Source organism: Rana temporaria, chromosome 12, assembly GCF_905171775.1.
Source record: "Rana temporaria chromosome 12, aRanTem1.1, whole genome shotgun sequence".
Taxonomy (NCBI): Eukaryota; Metazoa; Chordata; class Amphibia; order Anura; family Ranidae; genus Rana; species Rana temporaria.
In genome coordinates this window covers 6,234,050-6,258,902 of record NC_053500.1, presented here as the reverse complement: position 1 = coordinate 6,258,902, position 24,853 = coordinate 6,234,050, and the positions used below count along the sequence as shown (strand labels likewise).

Below are 24,853 nucleotides of genomic sequence, written 5' to 3'. Positions count from 1 at the left end.
GATGGATTTTGGGTGCATCTTCTATCCAAAAATAAAACCTGTAAGCTTTGTGCCCCCCCCCCCCCCCCTTCAGCCAGTGATCCTACAGAGCCACTTTGAGGGACTTCAGAGCATGGGGGTCAGATTAAACTGAATAAAAAGGGGAGGTGTACTACAGAGGGGGCTGGAAGATGCTCTCTAAAGCCAAGTTTTTTTTGGCTGGGTGTCAGGCAGCAAGTACGCATGCGCACAGCCCTGGGGGAACCTAGTCCAGGTGCTTCTGCTGCACAGGTAACAGTCAGGCTCACAAGCGGTGCTGTGTAACTATCCCCCCATAGAACCCCCATCAGATGGCTCTGCTAGGGAGATCAGACTGGCAGGTAAGTGATCATTTAGCTTCTCTTTTATGTTTTTTTTCCCCTGGCTGTAGATTTATTTATTTTCTTCCCCTCCCTGCCCAAATCCAAGCTGCCCAACCTGATCACTAAACTTGGCACCCGTTCTGTTTGCAATGAGGTGTCAGTTTAATCCTCAGGATCCTCAGGATTCAAACTTCACTTGCAACTTGCTAAGAAAAAAATAAATAATCAAGAGCATTAGTTACCACTTACCTGGTGAGTGATCCTCACCTATTGCTCATGGGCATGTTAATCCTGAAAATAAAATAAACCTGTATCGTTAGCTCCACACCTACCTACCTACCTATAGGAGATCACCTAATCCTGGAGAAACCTGCTCTTTACTGTACGTCGTGGCTCGATGTTTTTATTTGATTTATTGTTGTTTGTTTCTTTTATCATTTTTGTGTCATTATTTTGCTCCAATGCCCCCTTTTTTAAATGATTTGGTTTGCCCGTGCTGTGTTACAATTCTGAGCCCCTTAAATTTAATTTTAGATATAAGTTTAAACAAAAAGTCATTTATTTTATCCCTGCAAAGTGGTTTTGTATTTTTATTTTTAATTATTTCGTTTGCCAATTTTGTGTTTTTAAATCCCCAGCCCTTTAAAATGGATTTTAGGCAAAGAAAATTTAAAAATAAAAATTAAAACGCATTTGTAGGTCATTATTTTTTTGTTGTTGTTGCAAGGTCGTGTGACACTTTTTTTCTTTAAAAGTTGTACGTGTTATATATTCAAATCCTGAGCCCTTCCGATGTGAATTTTAGGCTTAAAAAAATGAAATAAAGTAAAAATCACATTTTCATATCCTGATTTTATTCTTGCAAACTCGCTCGCCGCCTTTACGGTTATTGACGATTTGGGCTTGCTAAATCCTGAGCCGTTTGAATGTCATTTTTAGGTATAAAATTAAAATAAAATCACATTTTATGTCATTATTTTATTTTTGCAGATTCGCTCATCACCACCTTTATTTTAAATATTTGGTTTTCCCTTGTTGTGTTTTAAAATTATGAGCTTTTTAAATGAAATTTTAGGTAGAAAAAAAACACATTTGTATATATTTATATATATTTTTTTTATTTTATATTTTATATATTATTTTACATTTTATTTTATATATTTGTTTTGCTTTTCAAATCAGTCGCTCCTTTTCTTTTATTAGTTTTTCGGTTTGCCTATCTTATGTTAAAATTCTAACCTCTTTACATCTAATTAATAAATAAATATACAGTATGTATATATATATATATATATATATATATATATATATATATATATATATATATATATATATATATATATATATATATATATATATATAGATCGATAGATAGATAGATATAGATATATAGATATTATTATTTTAATCTTGCAAATTTGCGAATTTAGTCACCTCTTTCTTTTTATTAATTGTTTGGTTCGCCCATGTTGTGAGTCCTATATCTATTATTCTCCAAACGAATGCCATAGTCAAAATATATTATAACTATACATATATAGTTATATTATCTATATCTATCTATCGATATATATATATATATATATATATATATATATATATATTTATTTAATTTTTTTAACAGCTTAAATTCTGCAATCTCTCCTATATAGTAGAGATTGCAGAATTTAAGCTGTTAAAAAAAAAAAAAATAATATACACACACACACACACACACACACACACACATATATATATATATATATATATATATATATCGATAAATATAGATAATATAACTATATATTTATAGTAATAATATATTATAATATATCTATCTATCTATCTATCTATCTATCTATCTATCTATCTATCTATCTATCTATATATATATATATATATATATATATCGTTATATAGATAGATATATTATTACTATATATATAGATAGATAGATAGATATATTATTACTATATAGATAGATAGATAGATAGATAGATAGATAGATAGATAGATAGATAGATAGATAGATTATTACTATAGATAGATAGATAGATAGATAGATAGATAGATAGATAGATAGATAGATAGATAGATAGATAGATAGATAGATAGATAGATAGATAGATAGATTATTACTATAGATAGATAGATAGATAGATAGATAGATAGATAGATAGATAGATAGATAGATAGATAGATAGATAGATCTATATATATATATTATATAATTGTGTTTTGCAGTAGAATTAACTAGAAATAAGTCATCTATTTAGCATAAATAATCGATTTATTGATTGGGTATTATACACGGTGTCGGGGTATTGTCGGGACAGGACAGTCCGGTGTGTGTTCTCTATATAGAGAGGGCTTGCTGGGCCATGTAGTTACAACGTAGTTAATAATCCCTCTTCTTGTGCAACAAGGTCAGTCTTTCTAAAAAAATAAAAAAATAAATGCTTTTATTTATTTCCCCACAAATCGTTTGTCGCATTTACATTTTGTTAGCAAAAACGATGGCACATTTTTTTTAACAGATTTAAAAAAAAAAAAAAAAGACGACATTTTAACACTCAGGTGATCTTTTGGGTGAAAATAATCGGAAAGCCTGTTCAATTGGAACGGCGACAAACATAATCTGCGCCATATAATAATGTGCGGCGACACATTTTCTCAGCAGCGGCCAGCCGTGTAACATGTGGATTGAGTGTCCCGTGTGATTTTTACACGGTGAAAACGTTAATCTGCGGATGAACCGACAATTCAGCGAGTGTGAAGTGAAGATTACAGCGCCGAATATGTCCCTTTGTCTTTCCTGTGTTACACCTTTGTCGCATTAATTCCCCCCAGGATTAGAAATAATGCGCTGAAAATGTCCTGATCTTTTCTCTCTCATATCTCCATGTATGGGGGGGGGGGGGGGGGGGTGACTCCTAAAGTCCACCTAATCCTTTTATTCTAATGGTTGATTTTTATTGAAAATAGTGTTCTATAATTATAGGAAGGAAAGAAGAGGGACGTGTTTATTATAGATAATATACATTCCTTCTTATTGATATTATATTCAATCATATATGTAGCTAAAATCACCATCGTGTATTTTCACTTGTAAATCTGGGTAAAAAGAAAACATGTACAATAATAATAATAATAATAATAATAATAATAAAAAATATAATAATAATAATAATAATAATAATAATAATAATAATAATAATAATAATAATAATAATAATGATATATAGTAGGGAGGGGAGAAAGAGAGATTTGTTTATTCATATATTAGTTTTGATTGATATCTTTAATTTATGTAAAAATATAGTGGAGGCAGAGATCATATATGTAGCTAAAATGTATCTAAAATCACGACAAATAGTGAATGTGTATATATATATATAACGAATACCTGTAATTGAGGCATACACATCGTGTATGTAGTTAAAACGAACCTAAAATCACCATAGAGTATTATTGCAAATCTGGGTTGATTCATGTAATAAATAAACATATGTATATATAATGTGTTAGAGTATATATATATATATATATATATATATATATATATATATATATATATATATATATATATATATAATACAAGTATCAGCAATGTAATTATTGCGATATATGTTCTCTCTTTTTCTATCTCCCTTTCTTTCTTCCTCTCTCTCCCCTCTCTTTCTAACCCTCTTCTCTTTCTCCATCTTCCCTCACTCTCTCTTCCCCCCCTCTCTCTCACACCCTCTACCTCTCTCTCTCACTCTCTCTCACCCTCTACCTCACTCTCTCTTTCCCCTCTATCTCCCCTCTCTCTCCCCTCTTTCCCCCTATTTCTCTCCCCTCTCTCTCCCACTCTCTTCTCCTCTTTCTCCCCCTCTCTTACTCTCTCCCCCCTCTCTCTCTCTTCCTCCTTCTCCCCTCTCTATATTTCATTCTCTCTTACTCTCTCTTCCCTCCCTCTTTCTCCTCTCTCTCTCTATTTCTCTTCTCTCTCCCCTCTCTCTCTCTCTTTCTCATTCTCTCTCTGCCCTCTTTCTCCCCTCTCTCTCTTTCTCCTCCCCCTCTCTCTTCCCTCTCTCTCTCATTCTCTCTCCCCCTCTCCCTCTTTCTCCTTTTCTCCCTCTCTCCCTTTATCCTTCTCTCCCCCTCTCTCTTTTTCTCCTTCTCTCTCTATTTCTACTTCTCTCTCCCACTCTCTCTCTTTCTCATTGTCTTTTCCACCTCTCTCTCCCCCCTCTCTCTCACCTATCCCCCCTTCTTTCTCCCCCTTCTCTCTCTCTCTCCCCCCCTTCTCTCTCTCTCTCCCCCCTTCTATCTCTCTCTCCCCCTTCTCTCTCTCTCTCCCCCCTTCTCTCTCTGTTTCCCCCTTCTCTCTCTCTCTCCCCCTTCTCCCCCTCCTTCTCTCTCCCCTTCTCTCTCTCCCCTTCTCTCTCACCCTCTCTCTCTCACCCCCTCTCCCCCTCCTTCTCTCTCCCCCTTCTCTCTCTCTCCCCCTTCTCCCCCTCCTCTCTCCCCCTTCTCTCTCTCTCCCCTTCTCTCTCTCACCCCCTCTCTCCCCCTTCTCACTCTCCTCCTCTCTCTCTCACACCCCCCCTCTCCCCCTCCTTCTCTTTCTCCCCCCTTCTCTCTCCCCCCTTCTCTCTCACCCCCCCCTCTCTCTCTCTCTCTCTCTCTCTCTCTCTCTCTCTCTCTCTCACCCACCCCCCCCCCTCCCTCTATCATATATGTAGCATATTATTGCTTTCTTATTAAAGACAATGCAGGATTTTTTGTTTTGTCCATACATGTAAGGACAGGTACAGACAATCACACACATCGATTATCCCTTTACAGTCTAGAATTCTCAGAATTATATTTTAAATTTGTATCACATTTTATTTAAATCTCCGGAATTAATGAAATCAAACAATGAAGTACATCACGCCTCTTCCCATTGGCTCCCAGTATAAGTCAGTCTAGCTGTCCCAAATTCCCCTTTATTAGACCCTGTGGCCCTCATCACTCTCGGGGTCTCTCCTGGAAGACCTGAATATCATTGATTGTGTCCCCAGTCTTGATGACGCCAAGGCTTTTCCTTCAGGATCGTCAAAACACAAGACTGAGGAGAAAAAATGCATTTCAAAGGCATTTACTATAAGAGAAAACAACAGGCTCAATTAAATAAAAAAAAAAACCTAGCCCCACCAAAAATGGTAATGAAGAAGATTAGCTACAACCGACTGACATTCTCCAATGATTATAGGCTTTCTCAATGGAAGGAATAAGCACCTGGTTTAAAAAGAGACACTTTTCCAAGTTTTTTTCTTTTTAATTCCTAAGAGGAATTAACTCTTTGTGAACTCACCCTGGCCCAAACCTGGAATCTCACCTCCTTCCAATAAACACTGGAAGCAGGAATGACAGACCTTCCAAAATGTAGTGTGCAGGTTTGGCTATAAAAAAAAAAAGAAAGGTGATTATCTAAAAAAAAAAAAAAAAATAATAAAAAAAATGTATTGTGCAGAGTGTCTATAAAAAAAATGGTGACTATCTAAACAAAAATAAAAAAAAAGTATTGTGCAGGTTGTCTATAAAAAAAATGGTGACCATCTAAAATAAAGAAAAAATATACAATGTATTGTGCAGGTTGTCTATAAAAAAATGGTGACTATCTAAAATAAATAAAAAAAAAAAATGTATTGTGCAGGTTATATATATATATATATATATATATATATATATATATATATATATATATATATATATATATATATATAAATGGTCACTATCTAAAAAAAAATTATAAAAAAAAAATGTAAAAATGTATTGTGCAGGTTGTCTATAAAAAAAATGGTGACTATCTAAAATAAATAAAAAATATAAAATGTATTGTGCAGGTTAAATATATATATAAATGGTCACTATCTAAACAAATTAAATAAAAAAAATGTATTGTGCAGGTTGTCTATAAAAGAAATGGTGACTATCTAAAATAAATAAAATATATAAAATGTATTGTGCAGGTTGTCAAAAAAAAAATGGTGACTATCTAAAATAATAAAATGTATTGTGCAGGTTGTCTATACAAAAAAATGGCGACTCTCTAAACAAAAATAATAAAATGTATTGTGCAGGTTGTCTATAAAAAAAATAAACTAAAATAATAAAATGTATTGTGCAGGTTGTCTATAAAAAAAAATGGTGACTATCTAAACAAAAATAAAATATATAAAATGTATTGTGCAGGAGGTTGTCTATAAAAAAAATGGTGACTATCTAAAATAAATATAAAATGTATTGTGCAGGTTGTCTATAAAAAAATAAACAAAAATAATAAAATGTATTGTGCAGGTTGTCTGGAAAAGAAATGGTGACTATCTAAAATAAATAGAAAATATAACATGTATTGTGCAGGTTGTCTATAAAAAAAATGGTGACTATCTAAAAAATAAAAATAAAAAAAATGTATTGTGCAGGTTGTCTATAAAAATAAATAAATAAAGTATAATAATAATAATAATAATAATAATAATAATAATAATAATAATAATAATAAAAAATACACACTTGTTATCTCACATTTTTTTCTAAAATCCTCCAGCAGATTGGAGGCCTCGGAACATGATTGTATTATAATATAAAATGCCTGTCATAAATAAATAAAATAAATACATTCGAAGTGTAATCCCTTTAGTACAAATTAAGAAACATACGCCCTCCCTTTTGGGGATGATTTACTAATTAATAAGGAGCAGAGGTTGATCGTTTCTTCAGAGGGAATGTTTAGTAAATAAAAAATAGATAAAAAATCATAAAATAAAAACAATAAAAAAAAATGAAATTCAATCATAGGCAAGAAAATTCTGATTTTATTTTCTATTGCACAGCATGATTGGGTCTTCTAATTTTAGTGAACCAGTCTTATTTTGTCAATTCATTCGAGAATGAAATATATATATATATATACTTCTTTTATTTTCTAATACATTGGATATGTTGTCCCTAGCAGCTTATATATATATATATATATATATATATATATATATATATATATATATATATATATATATATATATATATACATATATATCTCATTCATTTTCCATTGCACATGATTGGGTCATCAATGTCCAGTGAACCAGTCCTGTTTTGTCAATCCATTAAAACAAATAGTAAATAATAATAATAATAATAATAAAAAAATACAGTGAAATGCAATCATATGCAAGGAAATGATTTTATTTTCTATTGCACATGATTGGATCTTATAATTTTATTGAACCAGTCATATTTTGTCAACCCATTTGAGAAATAATATATATATATATATATATATATATATATATATATATATATATATATATATATATATATATATATATATATATATATATATATATATATATATATACAGTATATGTAGTAAAGAAAAATCTCTTTTTATTTTCTATTGCACATGATTGGGTCTTCAATGTCTAGTGAACCAGTTACTAAAGCTGATAATTAATTAATTAATTGAATTAATTGGATATCTTGCCCTAGGGAACCAATATGCTTATTTCATCTCCAGTTGTGTTGCTATGGGTGATGATAACCCCAGTTGTGTCATAATCAGCCCCTGGGCTCTCCTTGGACTCTCTTTCCGGTGTCCTCCACCTTCTAGTTGGTGGAATTGGTACATTGGTGGTGCCTTTTGGTGGAATTGGTACATTGGTGGTGCCTTTTGGTGGAATTGGTACATTGGTGGTGCCTTTTGGTGGAATTGGTACATTGGTGGTGCCTTCTGGTGGAATTGGTACATTGGTGGTGCCTTCTGGTGGAATTGGTACATTGGTGGTACCTTTTGGGGGGTCAGGGTATGATGTTGCACAACCTTGGCACACTTGGCATCACTTCTCTGGGAAGAGGGTTGCTATAATGGGAGGCTTTGGGGTTTATCTTCTGAAGGCAAATAGACCGTTCACTTTGCAAGGGAAGTTGCACTTTGTTGACTTATTTATTTTAATTTTTTTCCGATTTATTTAATTTTCCTTGCATGTGATTTGGTATTCTGTGCATTTGGCATTAAGCTCTGGAACAAATTCCCTTTCGCACTTGAAATATGAACTGTCTATTTGCCTTTATTAGATCACCTCCGTTTCACTTTCCAGATCGTGTTGTCTCTGTATAAGTGGCCAATCTCTTTATTTGAGGGATTCTGGGGACACTTCCCGGCCCAGCGCCTCATTTGTGTAGATTTGCTGTCTGTTGATCCATTTCGCCAATTTAATAAATCCGGAGTCAGTGCGGAACAAGTGTAAGGACTTCTCTAATAGTGACCAATCCGAAGGAAATTAGGAATGGTTATCATGGGCAAGCTCCCGTCGGGCTATCTCCTGTGGAGGAACTACAAGTCCCAGCAGATCCATGAAGCCCCAGCAGCCCCGACACAAAGGATGTTCATTGTAGGTCTGCGTGCGGCTCTCCATATGTTGTGGAACTACAAGTCCCAGCAATAGGGGAGTCCCGCACTTCTACCGGCCATGAGCGGAGGGCAGTGTTGCTGTCATTCCAGTGGCGGGGTGACAGGAGGGGGGGTGTCAGGGGGTCTTCACATGGACCTACCCGTGATTGTAGAGCCAGTGTGCCAGACAAATGATGATTGGCAGCAATTATCGGGTGTTATTACATAAATATAACGAGAGGTATCCAACCTGCGATATGTGTACAGAGCTCACGGCATTTACTAATGTTTACCTGACCTGCCTGCCCTACCTGTCCCCTCTTCTGCCCTATCTGTCCCCTCTTCTGCCCTACCTGTCCCCTCTCCTGCTCTACCTGTCCCCCCTCCTGTCCAACCTCTCCCCTCTCCTGCCCTACCTGTCCCCTCTCTTGCCCTACCTGTCACCTCTCCTGCCCTACCTGTCACCTCTCTTGCCCTACCTGTCCCCCTCCTGCCCTACCTGTCCCCTCTCTTGCCCTACCTGTCCCCTCTCCTGCCCTACCTGTCCCCTCTCTTGCCCTACCTGTCCCATCTCTTGCCCTACCTGTCCCCTCTCCTGCCCTACCTGTCCTCTCTCCTGCCCTACCTGTCCCCTCTCCTGCCCTACCTGTCCCCTCTCTTGCCCTACCTGTCCCCCCTCCTGCCCTACCTGTCACCCCTCCTGCCCTACCTGTCCCCTCTCTTGCCCTACCTGTCCCCTCTCTTGCCCTACCTGTCCCATCTCTTGCCCTACCTGTCCCCCCTCCTGACCTACCTGTCCCCTCTTCTGCCTTACCTGTCCCCCCTTCTGCCCTACCTATCCCCTCTCCTGCCCTACCTGTCCCCTCTCCTGCCCTACCTGTCCCCTCTCTTGCTCTACCTGTCCCCCCTCCTGCCCTACCTGTCCCCTCTTCTGCCTTACCTGTCCCCCCTCCTGCCCTACCTGTCCCCTCTCCTGCCCTACCTGTCCCTCTCCTGCCCTACCTGTCCCTCTCCTGTCCCCCCTCCTGCCCTACCTGTCCCCTCTCTTGCCCTACCTGTCCACTCTCTTGCCCTACCTGTCCCCCCTCCTGCCCTACCTGTCCCCTCTTCTGCCTTACCTGTCCCCCCTCCTGCCCTACCTGTCCCCTCTCTTGCCCTACCTGTCACCTCTCCTGCCCTACCTGTCACCTCTCTTGCCCTACCTGTCCCCCTCCTGCCCTACCTGTCCCCTCTCTTGCCCTACCTGTCCCCTCTCCTGCCCTACCTGTCCCCTCTCTTGCCCTACCTGTCCCATCTCTTGCCCTACCTGTCCCCTCTCCTGCCCTACCTGTCCTCTCTCCTGCCCTACCTGTCCCCTCTCCTGCCCTACCTGTCCCCTCTCTTGCCCTACCTGTCCCCCCTCCTGCCCTACCTGTCACCCCTCCTGCCCTACCTGTCCCCTCTCTTGCCCTACCTGTCCCATCTCTTGCCCTACCTGTCCCCCCTCCTGACCTACCTGTCCCCTCTTCTGCCTTACCTGTCCCCCCTTCTGCCCTACCTATCCCCTCTCCTGCCCTACCTGTCCCCTCTCCTGCCCTACCTGTCCCCTCTCTTGCTCTACCTGTCCCCCCTCCTGCCCTACCTGTCCCCTCTTCTGCCTTACCTGTCCCCCCTCCTGCCCTACCTGTCCCCTCTCCTGCCCTACCTGTCCCCTCTCCTGCCCTACCTGTCCCCTCTCCTGTCCCCCCTCCTGCCCTACCTGTCCCCTCTCTTGCCCTACCTGTCCACTCTCTTGCCCTACCTGTCCCCCCTCCTGCCCTACCTGTCCCCTCTTCTGCCTTACCTGTCCCCCCTCCTGCCCTACCTATCCCCTCTTCTGCCCTACCTGTCCCCTCTCTTGCCCTACCTGTCCCCCCTCCTGCCCTACCTGTCCCCTCTTCTGCCTTACCTGTCCCCCCTCCGGCCCTACCTATCCCCTCTTCTGCCCTACCTGTCCCCCCTCCTGCCCTACCTGTCCCCTCTCCTGCCCTACATATTCCCTCTCCTGCCCTACCTGTCCCCTCTCTTGCCCTACCTGTCCCCTCTCTTGCCCTACTTGTCCCCTCTCCTGCCCTACTTGTTCCCTCTCCTGCCCTACCTGTCCCCTCTCCTGCCCTACCTGTCCCCTCTCTTGCCCTACCTGTCCCCCTCCTGCCCTACCTGTCCCCTCTTCTGCCTTACCTGTCCCCCCTTCTGCCCTACCTATCCCCTCTCCTGCCCTACCTGTCCCCGCTCTTGCCCTACCTGTCCCCCCTCCTGCTCTACCTGTCCCCTCTCCTGCCCTACCTGTCCCCTCTCCTGCCCTACCTGTCCCCTCTCTTGCCCTACCTGTCCCCGCTCTTGCCCTACCTGTCCCCCCTCCTGCTCTACCTGTCCCCCCTCCTGCCCTACCTGTTCCCCCCTCCTGCCCTACCTCTCTTCTGCAATACCTATACCCCTCCTGCCCTGTCTCTTCTCCTTCCCTACCTGTCCGCTCTCCAGCCCTTCCTGTCCCCTATTCTGCCCTACCTGTCCCTTCTCCTGCCCTACCTGTCCCCCTCTCCTGCCCTACCTGCCCCCTCTCCTGCCCTACCTGTCCCCTCTCCTGCCCTACCTGTCCCCTCTTCTGCCCTACCTGTCCCCTCTCCTGCCATACCTGTCCCCTCTCTGTTCTTCTCTACCTGCCCCCTCTCCATCCTACCCTACCTGTCCCCTTTCCATCCTGCCTTACCTGTCCCCTCGCTGTCCTCTCCTACCTGTCCCCTCTCCATCCTCCCCTACCTGTCCCCTCTCCATCCTTCACTACCTATCCCCTCTCCATCTTGCCTTATCTGTCCTCTATCTGTCCCCTCTCCATCATCTCTGTCCTTCTCTACCCATCCCCTCTCTGTCTTACCCTACCTGTCTCCTCTATGTCCTTCTCTACCTGTCCCCTCTCCATCCTACCCTACCTGTCCCCTCTTCATCCTACCTTACCTGTCCCCTCTTCATCCTACCTTACCTGTCCCCTCTTCATCCTACCTTACCTATCCCCTCCTCATCCTACCTTACCCGTCCCCTCTCTCCTTCATCTCCTGCCCCATCCCTCTCTTTTTTCCTTCTCTATTTTCCTCTGCACCCTCTCCTCTCTCTAATAACAGATTATAGTATTGCTGCCTCCCTACTCCTGTTTTATTCAAGTCCTGCCTGACTCCCCAGGATGACATTTGACATGTTCACTGATTGCCTGTTGGCTATTTATTTTCCCAGTAACCCAGAGCTGTTCTTATACCATTAAATGCTACTGGGTGTCAATATGGACACTGTAGGGGGATAACATTGACTGACTGGTGTTTGTCCTCTAATAAATGGTCTATATATAGAAATAATATTACCTGGTCTACATGTAGAAATAGCTCTAGTGAGTATTAACTTGTTTCTTCTATTGTCTTTACTATATTGTAGAAATTATATTAGCATCTATAATATCGAACAGATAGGCTACTTAGGATAATAATAACTTCCAGGTGTGTAAAATAAAAATAATAATAATAATATAAAAATAAATATTTATTAAAAAAAAGTAGTATAATAACAAAAACATTGATAATCATAAACTATATATATAAAATGTAAAATATATAACAATAATTAAAAATATTATTGATATATATATATATATATATATATATATATATATATATATATATATATATATATATATATATATATATATATATGAATGATAATTTAAACAAAAATATATAATAATAATAATAATAATAATAATAATAATATAAAAATAATAGTAATTAAAAATAAAATAATAAATCCCTTAAAATGCTACTGGAAGTCAAAATAGACAGTGTAGGCCACAGGTGTCAAACTCAAGGCCGGTGGGCTGAATCCGGCCCTCCAAGCCATTTCATGTGGCCCCCGCACCTTCTCTGGTTCTCTGGCAGCTCCAGGACTCCTCTGGTCCTCCTCCAGACCCTTACTTTCTGCTTTCAAGCAATGCATCCAGCTTCTTCCCAGCAGCAATATAATGTAAGGGGGGTGCACTGTGATGTAAGGGAGAGTGGGGGACTCAACTCCTGATGGTGGGGGGGCTCTTGACATCTAATGTAAGGGAGGGGATGTGCTGGACATCTAATCTTACAGATACAACCGGCCCTTTTGAGGACAATCATAACGCTGATGCGGCCCACCATGAAATTGAGTTTGACACCCCTGCTGTAGGGGGATAACATTAACTGACTGGTGTCTGTCCTCCAATAAGTGGTCTATATATAGAAACAATATTACCTGATCTACATATAGAATTATTTCTAGCAATTATTAAAAAATAAATAAAATAAAAACATAAAAATAAAAAAAGTACATTATTACTGTTATTATTTTTTATTCTTCTATTATTTTTTTACCATATTGTAGAAATGATATTAATATTCAAAATATCAAACAAATAGGCCACTTATAGGATAATAATAACTTGTCTGGATTTCCAGGTCTGTAAAATAATAATAATAGTAATATAAAAAAATAATAATCATTAAATAAAATGGAAATAATAACAATGATAATCATTGAAAAATATATAAAAATAATAATTCTTAAAATATAATAATAATAATAATAATAATAATAATATAAATAATATTAATAATAATAATAATAATAATAATAATAATAATATTATTATAAAAAAAAAATTAAATATAAAATAATAATATAAAAATAATGATAATATAAAATAAAATAATAAATCCCTTGATATGCTACTGAAAGTCAAAATGGGCACTGTAGGGGGATAACATTGACTGACTGGTGTCTGTCCTCTAATAGGTGGTCTATATATATATATATATAAATAATATTTCCTGGTCTATAGAACTAGCTCTAGCAATTATTAGAAAAATAATAATAAAAATATTAAAAATAAAAAAGTACACTATTACTGTTTTTTTCTATTATTTTTTACTATGTATATATATATATATATATATATATATATATATATATATATATATATATATATATATATATATATATATATATATATTAATAATATAAAAAATTATATTAATTAAAAATATAATAATAATATAACATAATAATACATCTATTTTAATATCACTAATATGGTTACAATCACCTTAAATAAATCATGTAAATATAAACACATATATATATAGAACTAGCTCTAGCAATTATTAAAAAAATAATAATAAAAATATAAAAAAGTACACTATTACTGTTATTTTTTTCTTCTATTACTTTTTACTATATATATATATATATATATATATATATATATATATATATATATATATATATATATTATATTAAATTAATTCAAAATATAATAATAATATAACATAATAATACATCTATTTTAATATCAGTAATATGGTTACAATCACCTTAAATAAATAATGTAAAAATAAACACATACATTAATATTTTTTGGGGGGGGAATTAAAAATGCAATATGACATTTTTTAAATACAAAGATGAAAAATATGTGCTGTGTAACATTTATTATTATTCTAATCTTCACCTGACATGTATTTATTTTTATATTTTTTGCTCCCAGTAGCAGTGAGTGTTTAGATAAGGATAAGGCACCGATCCTTGTAATGTCATCTCCCCTCCCCTGATAGAACTGTCACTGTCTCAATGGTCGCCCAGCCACTGAATGCACAGTCCAGGCTGCAGCCTGAGAATACCAGGGGGGAGGCGTGGCTTGCCCAGGCTGCCTTTTTCTCATTGGCAGACTCTCCCCCCCCCCCCTCTCCCTCTCTGGATAAGCCCAGCCCCCTTCCCTGGGGAGGAGTCAGGATAATAGCACACACACAAGGGGGGGGGGGGGAAAGAAATAGCTTGGCAGGCCAGCATTGAAGTCAGTTCACTATCAGCCTCCATGCCTGAGTACATCTGAGTCCTGGGAGTGTGCAGATCACTTGGATTATACAGTGTGCTTCTTCTCCTGTGTGCTGTGCTTGGATTCCCTGGGGTCACCATGCTGTGGAAGTTGGCTGATAATGTCAAATATGAGGAGGAATGTGAGGTGAGGAGAGATCTGCATGCCTGGGGAGGAGAGGCATCACAGGGCAGCTATTGCACACAGCTTCTAGGCTGCACATTAGTATTTCTAGGGGGGTATTGCATACATGGCTTGTGTTATTATTTGCATGTGTTATTATTTGCATGTGTGGCTTGCTTGTATTATTTGCATGCTGCTCTCTTAGTCCCATGCACATTGCATGCTGCAGCTGCTGCTAATTAAGAAATTGGCTGCAAGATCTTCCTGATCCAATAAAACTGCATTCAGCCATTGGCTGCTTTTTAATGTCACCTCCCTGCACTGGGATTATTTTTTTTTTTTTTTTTTTAAATTGCTCTTCACAATCCCAGGTCGCTCTTCATGGTGCCTTTGACTTTCTTTAAACCAAAGTCGGGTTTTCTTTATAATGCGCTGACTTGCGATGCTCTGCTGCAGAGCTGACCCAGGAGTGTCATCTCTCTGTTGGCCGCTAGCAGGCGCTAGAGTCCGGGGCATTCCAATGAAAGTCATGTGAAGGGAATAGAGAGGCTCCATACTGCAGGAAGATGGGAGTCAAATAATGGCTGGTTACTTTATTTATTCTGAGCTGAGAGTATTAATAATACTTCATTCTGGTTTATAACCTAACCTGCTGCAAGTAGAGATCAGCAGATGGCAACATGCGATTTCAACTTCAGTGATTTGAAGTGCAGCATGGAAGGGATGATTAGAGAGTGATGGGGAAAACATGGAGCTCATGACTAAAGCTGCATTCACACCTATGGCATTTTTTTAGTGCATTTTGCAGATTTGCACTACAGTCCATTTTACATGGTTTCCTATGGGACACAATCTGAAGTGCAATTATGCAAAAAGCACCAAAAATGCCAAAGGTGTGAATCCAACCCAAGGGAATAATTGCTTAGAAGAAGTAAAAAGCAAGATGGCATTTTATTAAGATACAACATATCATCCTGTATTGCAGGCACAGGGCAACCATGTATTGCAGGCACATGTAAATGGGATCCATAGAAGATACAACAATGTATTTCTAGGTAAAGGCAAAGTGCCGCACTGTATTGTCTGTTTAGACAAAAACAAATTGCTGAATCTAAGGACTTATTAGATTGTCAAGTAATGGAACATTTTATTTTTCCTAAGCTAGTATTTAAAAATATATATATATATATATCTCTAGGGAAAAAAAACAAAATAAAATATTCCATTACACCCTTGCATTTAGCAATTTGCTGCTGTCTAAACAAGCAATACAGTGCTGAACTTTGCCTTTAACCTAACCAAGTAATACAATTGTGCATCTTCTATGGACCCATTTACACAGCAAAAGGCCAGTAATTGTGTGTGTGTATATATGTGTGTGTGTGTGTGTGTGTGTGTGTATATGTATATATGTATGTATGTATGTATGTATGTGTATATATATATATATATATATATATATATATATATATATATATATATATATATATATTCTCTTCTCTGGCTTCTTGCTATGTAAATAGGTCCATAGAAGATACAACAATATATTGCTTGGTTAGGTAAAGGCAAAGTGCCACACTCTATTGCTTATTAGGTAAAGGCAAAGTGCCACACTGTATTGCTTATTTAAAGGCAAAGCACAATAATTTTGTACTGGTAACCAAAAAAGTGCAACAATGTATTAAAGGCAAAGTGCTACACCGTATTGCTTATTAGGTAAAGGCAAAGTGCTACACTGTATTGCTTATTGGGGTAAAGGCAAAGTTCAGCACTGTATTGTCTGTTTAGACAGCAGCAAATTACTAAATGCAAGGGCTTATTATTAGATGGTCAAGTCATGGAATCCCCCCCCCCCCCAGGTAGTATTAAAAATAATAATATACATTCTCTGGCCTTTTGCTATGTAACTAGATCCATAGAATATACAACAATCTATTACTTGGTTAGGTAAAGGCAAAGTGCTACACTGTATTGCTTGTTTTAAAGGCAAAGCACAATAATTTTGTACTGGTAATCAGAAAAGTGCAACAATGTATTTATAAGGCAAAGTGCAAAGGGTTTATTAGATTGTCAAGTATTTATTTTATAAAAAAAAAAAAAAAAAAATGATATATATATATTCTGGCCTTTTGCTGTGTAAATTGGTCCATAGAAGACACAACAATGTATTACTTGGTTGGGTAAAGGCAAAGTGCAGCACTGTATTTGCTTGTTTAGACGGCAGCAAATTGCTAAATGCAAGGGCTTATTATTAGATGGTCAAGTAATGGTCCCTAACTAGTATTAAAAAAAAAATACAAATATCTGGCAACAATGTATTTCTTGGTTAGGTGAAGGCAAAGTGCTACATTGCCTTTTACCTAACCAAGCAATACAGTGTAGCACTTTGCCTTTACCTAACCAAGCAATACAGTGCAGTACTTTGCCTTTTACCTAACCAAGCAATACAGTGTAGCACTTTGCCTTTACCTAACCAAGCAATACAGTGCAGTACTTTGCCTTTTACCTAACCAAGCAATACAGTGCAGTACTTTGCCTTTTACCTAACCAAGCAATACATTGCAGTACTTTGCCCTTACCTAACCAAGCAATACAGTGTAGCACTTTGCCTTTTACCTAACCAAGCAATACAGTGCAGCACTTTGCCTTTTACCTAACCAAGCAATACAGTGCAGTACTTTGCCCTTACCTAACCAAGCAATACAGTGTAGCACTTTGCCTTTTACCTAACCAAGCAATACAGTGCAGCACTTTGCCTTTTACCTAACCAAGCAATACAGTGTAGCACTTTGCCTTTTACCTAACCAAGCAATACAGTGTAGCACTTTGCCTTTTACCTAACCAAGCAATACAGTGCAGCACTTTGCCTTTACCTAACCAAGCAATACAGTGCAGCACTTTGCCTTTTACCTAACCAAGCAATACAGTGTAGCACTTTGCCCTTACCTAACCAAGCAATACAATGTAGCACTTTGCCTTTACCTAACCAAGCAATACAAAGTGCTACCCTGTATTGCTTGTTGGGTAAAGGCTGCACTGTATTGTCTGTTTAGACAGCAGCTCAATGCAAGGGCTTATTATTAGATGGTCAAGTAATGGAACTTGTATTTATTTTTGCCTAGCTAGTATTATACAAAAAAACATTCTGGCCTTTGCTGTGTAAATGTATCCATAGAAAACACAACATTTGTATTGCTTGTTAGTAAAGGCAAAGTTCTGCACTGTATTGTCTGTTTTAGAAGACAGGAAATTTGGCTTATTAGATGGCCATGTAATGTAATGTGTGTGTGTGTGTTTTTTTTTTTTTTTTTGTTTTTTTTTGCCTAGCTAGTATTATAAAAAAACAATTGTGGCCTTTGGGGTGTAGATAGTAATGTAAGATCTGGTTGTTGGTTGCTGGCTGTGTGGGTGACTTGATTGGTAATTGGGTGGTTGTAGAGCGCGTTCGATGCGTTTTTCCTACACTGATGATGTTTTCAGATATTTAATTTGTTCTGCAAAATTCTCTTTTTTTAATGTTTTTTTTTTTCTTCTTTTCGAAGTCGTTGATTTCTGTCCATTGGTCATGGTCTGCGTGGTGCGCTTGTCTCGGCTCCTGCTGATTAGTTTCAGTCATTTGAAATCAATAGGAGGTATTTAGCAAGGAGAGCCGGTCACACAGGACTCTGCTAGGCCGCCTTTTTGTCCAGAATTAACTAGCCTTGTTATTTTAATGACCGTAACGTTGTAATCTGCTAAAACCCACAGATCAGCTCAATTTAAACATTTTTGGCTCAGGTTGCCCCCCCCCCCAAAAAAAAAACTTCCCAGCAAGCTGTGAGCAGCAGAAGAATGCCTTGTCTGAAACATATAACATTTGTTGTGATTGAAGCAAAATTATTATTATTATTATTATTTTTATTATTTTTATTTTTTTTCTAATTGAATTTTCAGTTTGTCAATATTTATTTTTAATTTTTTATAGAGCACGCTAACAAGCTAAGCATATAAATGTATAAAGATGGCTTAAACCTTGTGTGTGTTGAAGAACCCTATTTTTATAAAGGGGTGGATGGGGGTGTTGTGTTTTTTTTGCTCTCTCCCTCTTTATTTTTAAAAATGAATTGACAAAACATTAGTATTTTTTTATTATTGAGATAGATTTTGTTAAGTGTGTGTGTGTGTGTTTATACACAGACCATTTTATTCCCCCCCCCCCCCTTTTTTTTTTTTTTTAATTTATACTTAATACTTTTTACACAGACTTCAATGGATCAAAAGTGTGTTTTGCAAAACACACCTGGAAAATGCAACCTGCATAGGTGTGAACCAGACCTGACAGAGGGAATAAAAAATAAAAACTTTGGACCCTGTGTAGAGCTAGTCTACGTGGCAGTGACTCTTCTATTCTAATGAACATATTTTAGCTAATATATATATTTTTTTTAAATCTTTTATTTATTTTTTTTTTTTTTTTTTTTACAAAACAACCCATTTATTAGCAATATTAAAAAATATATAAAATTAGATGGCTTGGTTTTTGTTAATTGATTTCACAAAATCAATATTTTTTTTTTAAAGTGTGTACAGACACTCTCAGTGTAAAAAAAATAAAAAAAAAATAAAAAATTATTTTGTGAAATCAAATGACAGAAACAAGCCATCTAATGTTTTATATTTTTTAATAATGCTAATAAATGGGTTGTTTTGTAAAGAAAAAAACAAGAAGATTTATTTATTATATATCTTTTTCTTAATAATAATAATAATAATAATAATAATAATAATAATAATACAATTTATTTTTACAAAACAGCCCATTTATTAGCATTATTAATAATATAATATTAGATGCCTTGTTCCTATTAATTGATTTCACAAAAACAATGTATTTTAGTGTGTGTGTGTGTGTGTGTGTGTGTGTGTGTGTGTGTGTGCATATATAATTTGTGTAACCAATTAAAAAAAATATATATATATGTGGTGTGTTTTGCTCTCTCCCTCCTTTATTTTTATAAATTAATTGACAAATTTTTATTATTATTGAGATAGATTTTTGTTAAGTGTGTGTGTGTGTGTGTGTGTGTGTGTGTGTGTGTTTTATATACAGACCATTTAATTCCCCCCCCCCCCCCCTTTTTTTTTTTATTTATACTTTTTACACCGACTTTAAAGGATCAAAATTGTGTATTGGAAAACACACTTTTTTTTTTTTTTTTTTGTAAATTAAAAGGGTCACTGCCATGTAAACTAACTCTTCATAGGGTCCAAAGTTTTTATTTTGTATTCCCTCTGTCAGGCCTGGTTCACACCTAATGCAGGTTGCAGTCTGCATATTCCAGATGCATTTATCGTGTTTATTTGTATTTATATTTTTTTTCGCACTTTTCATCCATTTGAAGTCTATGGAAACCAAAAACCCAGAAAAAAAGTTCCTGGACCTTTCAAAAAAAAAATACACGGATGTGAATTACATCCATAGGGAACCATGTTGAATGGACTGTGTGGTGTGTTTCTGCAAAACCTGAAAATACACTAAAAAAAGCATTAGGTGTGAACCAGGCCTCAAAGGGTTCAGGTTTAAAAAAAATAAATAAAAAAAAAGTCTCACCGCTGTTGGGTTTTTTTTCCCCTCACTGCTGGTAACTCCACAATGGAAACCTTATATAAAAAAAATATTTTTTATTTATTTTTTTATTCAAAAAAATAAATAATCCATTGCGGCTACCAGCAGTGGGAGAAAAAAACCTAACAGCGTTGGGGAAAAAAATATAAAATAAAAATGATGATTGTATCCTCGGCCTGCTCTACAGTCTTGCCTTCCATGTGACAAATGTTGCTGTTTCCTTAACTTGCCTTCCCTAACTCTGTCCCATGGGAGAGCGGAGAATTAAATTCATATGATTTCAGTAAATTCGGTTTAGCAGATCAAACAGGCCTCCTCTTTGAACAATCCGGGAGCTGGTCGGATCAAAATAGTAATTTGCTGTACTGTATTATATTTTAACGAGCTGAATGGGATTAAAGCCGATGTGGCAGTATGTTAAACGTTAACACTCTTTAATTTTTTTATTTTTATAGGACAGGCACGATGGAAGCAGTAATGGCAACCCTAGGTTACCCCATCTGTCATCAGTCAGCCAACACCTGTACAGTCCGGCTCCCCCTCTCTCTCACTCGGGGTCTTCCGATTTCCAACCCCCTTACTTCCCACCTCCGTACCAGCCTCTGTCCTACTCCCAGTCTGCAGACCCCTACTCCCACCTTGGAGACCCGTTCTCCTTGAACGCCATCCACGCTTCTCACCCACCTCCCAGCCAACAGCAAGGATGGCCCAGCCGCCAGAGCCAAGAACACGGAGGAATTTCCCACCACAACAGATCGGGGCTGGTCCATCACATCCCCTCTTTGGACCCTTCATCGGGGAGGCTGAGTAGAGACTTCCAAAGAAGACCAGACATTCTTCTTCAGCACGGTGGAGGCCATGGAATGGAGTCCAGCCTGGCGGACAACCTCGGTCTACCGGAGATGGGCCAACAGATGGACGATGTTTCGGTAATGACCCCTTTTTTTTGGAAAAATAAATGGGCAACAGGAAGAACGCTTGTTGAGTTTTGTTGACTTCATGACTTGAGTCTTTAATTTTGAATGTTCGTGTTTTAATAATGTCAGCTGACCACAATTATGGCAAAAAGTAAAATTGATTGCCAACATAAGCCGTAGGCAACTTCTGTCTAGGTTCTGAAGGTCCAGTTTGGTTTTTTTAACCTCAATGTAGAAAAATAAAGATTCTGGAGGTCGTAGTTTTTTTTTTTATTATTATTATTATTTTTATTATTATTATTTTTATTTTTTTTATGTAATATTACAGGTGTGAACACAGAGTTGGAAATGTTCACACAAATTGTCAATATTCTCTTTACTTATCCAATCTCAAAATAATAAACAAGAAACTGGCCTTTCACGTGATTGGCTGATTAAAGGGAATATTCACACAATTTATTATGTGAGCGACCTTTAAACCTGCTACACATTATATAATTTTCCTTTTTTTAGATTTACCAAAACCATATAATATGAGGTCAAGCCTAAACGCTTTCAAATTGTTTGCAATGAGGCTGGCCCTTGCACCACATGGTTGAAGGTAAATCGAACAAGAAAATTGTATAATGTGTGTGTTTTTTTTTTTTTTTTTTTTTTTTAATTATTATTATTATTATTATTATTATTGTAGAACCTCTATCTTGCTTACAAATATGAGACCAACCTGTTAAAATTAGTTAAGCTTTTATTTTTTTATTTTTTCATTTTCTGTAAAATTTCTACACATTTTTTTTATGATAAAAATGCCTTAAAAAAAATCAAGCTGGCTTTTTTTTTTTTTAAATATATTTTTATTAAGGTTTTTTTCATAAAAATGTGTAGAAATTTCACAGAAAAGGGGGGGGGGAGCGTAACTCACTTTAATAGGTTGGCCTCATATTTGTAGGCAGGATAGAGATTCTACAATAATTAATAATGCAAATAAACAAAAAAAAATATGGTAGTTGATAAAACTTTAAAGAGCTGCAAATACTTTTTACCATGAATAATTATATTTACCATGAAGTGTTTAATATCTATATATTATAATCACTCTAATCTAAAGGTACACCACTTTTTTTTTTTAACAGCTGATAAAAACTTAACTTTTAGTGATACTTGGCATACATTGAAAATACAGTATATACTGTATTTTTAATTAAACTTTATTATATAGCAATTGTATTTGACACAATTTTTATGTTTTCTTATTTTTTTTTTTTTTGTTCCTTTTTATTGGTGACTGGTTAGCTGTTTGGCATACTTGGCAGTTCAGAATGTATATTAATTTTTTTTTTTTTTTTAAAAAACCTTCATGCAAACAGGCAATCATTACACTGTTTTTTTTATTTTATTTATTTTTTACTTGCAGAGTTTGGAGGAGCAAGGTTTAATAATGCATGATCAGACAGTCATCAAAAAAGGTTTGTTTAAAAATGTTTATTTATTCAAGCTTGTTTTGGAAAAAATCATCAAGGCAAAATGTTATGATCTGTCTTTTGTTATTAAGATGTGTTTTTTAGATTTTTTTTTTTTTTTTCTTCTACAAAATATATAAAGTTTTTTTAAAGGCTAAATACAATTTCAATTAAAACATGAATTTCCACAAAAGAAATAGACATTCTTGAGGTCTTTATGCATTTGTGTTACAAAAAAAAAAACATTTAATTTAATTTCTTTTTTTTTTTTTTTTTTGTTTTCTAAACAACCAAATGGTTTTTCCCCCTCCTCTCTAAACACAAAATGCCTCCCAATATGTCTTTTAACCCTTGACAATTTGAGTAAAAACAGAGCTTTTTCTATAAACTATCTTGATTGCATGATTGTGTCATGTCAAAAATATTTAGATGTCAAGTTTTTTTTTAAGTGGGGAGATGAGTAATTCTGTTATCACAAACATCACTTTGCTGTGAAGCGTGCACTGTTGTGGCTTATAATTAAGAGATCTTTAAAAAAAAATTTTGGTGTGTGTATTTTCTTCCATCCACCCCCCCCCCCCTTTTTTTTTTTTTTTTTTTTTTTTTTTTGTATTTATTATATGTAACATCTCCTGGAGGACTGAGTGCTGTCACATAGAGGTGGAATGATCGCCTTAGAAACTGTTGCAAAACAGACAGGGTGTTTTTTATTTTTTTATATATATATTCTATTTGCTTGATCTGCTATGTAAATACAGCGTTTTTGATCTGTCATGAAAAACCTGTGTATTATAACATAAACTTGGCACTGAATTTGGTCACTTAGCTAAGTGTTGCTTGCTACCCTAGATGTTAATAGCTTCATCCTCCTAGTTGCCTGCAGGTTGAGCATAAAATTAGATCAGAAGATTATGTAATCCCCAGCTATTTTCCTTCTATTATAATTTTATAAACCTAGAACTTTATTTGTTTACTTTTAATTTTTTTATTTTTGTGTGCTGTGAAAATTTTATTTGGGTTGTCAAGATGTGGCAAATTTTAAGTACTAAGCTATGTTCTGTTGGTATAGGTGGTATTTGGCTCTTAGTGCTAAAGTTTTTATATATAAAAAAAAAAAAAAAAAAAAAATCATCATGAATATTAACTTTTTTTTTTTTTTTTTTTTCCTATGAAGATATAAACATGCTTGTGGCAGTAATTTTTTTTCTTCTTTTTAATACAGAATATATATTCTTTATACCAGGGCTGTCTTAATGAGAGGGCACACCTGGGCACTGCCCAGGGGCCCCTGCCCTTTCCCCAAAGCAGCTGGTCCTTGAGCCTGGGCTGCCCCTTTACATCCCAGATATCTCCCCAGCACTCTGACCCCTCTAAACCCTAGATATCCCCTACCTACTTGATTTCTGTTTACCTGCATGGTCTCCATTGTAGGGGCCCCAGAGCATTACTTTGCCCAGGGGCCCATGATGCCATTAAGATGGCTCTGCTTTATACTGCATAATATTCCATTTTATTTATTTTTTATAATATATTCTAAAAAAAATATATATATAAAATGTAATATTTATATTTTTTATAATAATAAAAAAAAAATTATATAATAATATTATTATTATTATATAAATGATATTACTATATATATATATATATATATATATATATATATATATATATAATTTTTTTTTTTTTAGAATATATATTATAAAAATGTAATATCATGCAGTATAAAGAATACATATTCTGTATTAAAAAAAAAATGAGTTGGACAAGCATGTGACTGCCACAAGCATATTTTTATATCTTCATAGAAAAAAAAATTATATAATATTTTTTTTTCTCTGACATACTCTTTAAGAATGCACCTTGATTCTCCTGCCCTCCTCACCGCTAAACTGGTGGCTTAACTTTTATTTTTTATTTTTTCAGAGGCATGACTTGTACCTTGTGTTTTATTTATTTAGAGCCATTGTATTGTTAATTCTTCAGCAAAGTGCTGTGAATGCTTTGCAGAGAGACTTAACGAGCTGTGCACATACAGGGCCTGGCAGGAGTGAGTGTTCCCTTTCAGGAACACGTGTGCGTGCCTGCAGTTCTCCACGCCCTTGTGTAC

The 24,853-nt window shown here is 36.4% G+C and overlaps 1 protein-coding gene across 2 annotated transcripts in view; it reads left to right on the top strand.

Annotated features, from left to right (window-relative positions):
* The first annotated feature begins 255 nt into the window (after positions 1-255).
* The window catches only part of TFAP2C (transcription factor AP-2 gamma), a 42,134-nt gene continuing 17,536 nt past the window's right edge, over positions 256-24,853 (top strand). The window contains exons 1-3 of one of the 2 annotated variants that reach the window (XM_040331659.1): positions 256-359; positions 20,825-21,298; positions 22,698-22,749. In XM_040331659.1, the coding sequence (XP_040187593.1) occupies positions 330-359; positions 20,825-21,298; positions 22,698-22,749 (556 nt within the window). In that variant the 5' untranslated portion in view covers positions 256-329. Of the gene's footprint in view, positions 360-14,580; positions 14,789-20,824; positions 21,299-22,697; positions 22,750-24,853 lie in introns of those variants that run through there. The other variant, XM_040331658.1, reaches the window with a different exon arrangement.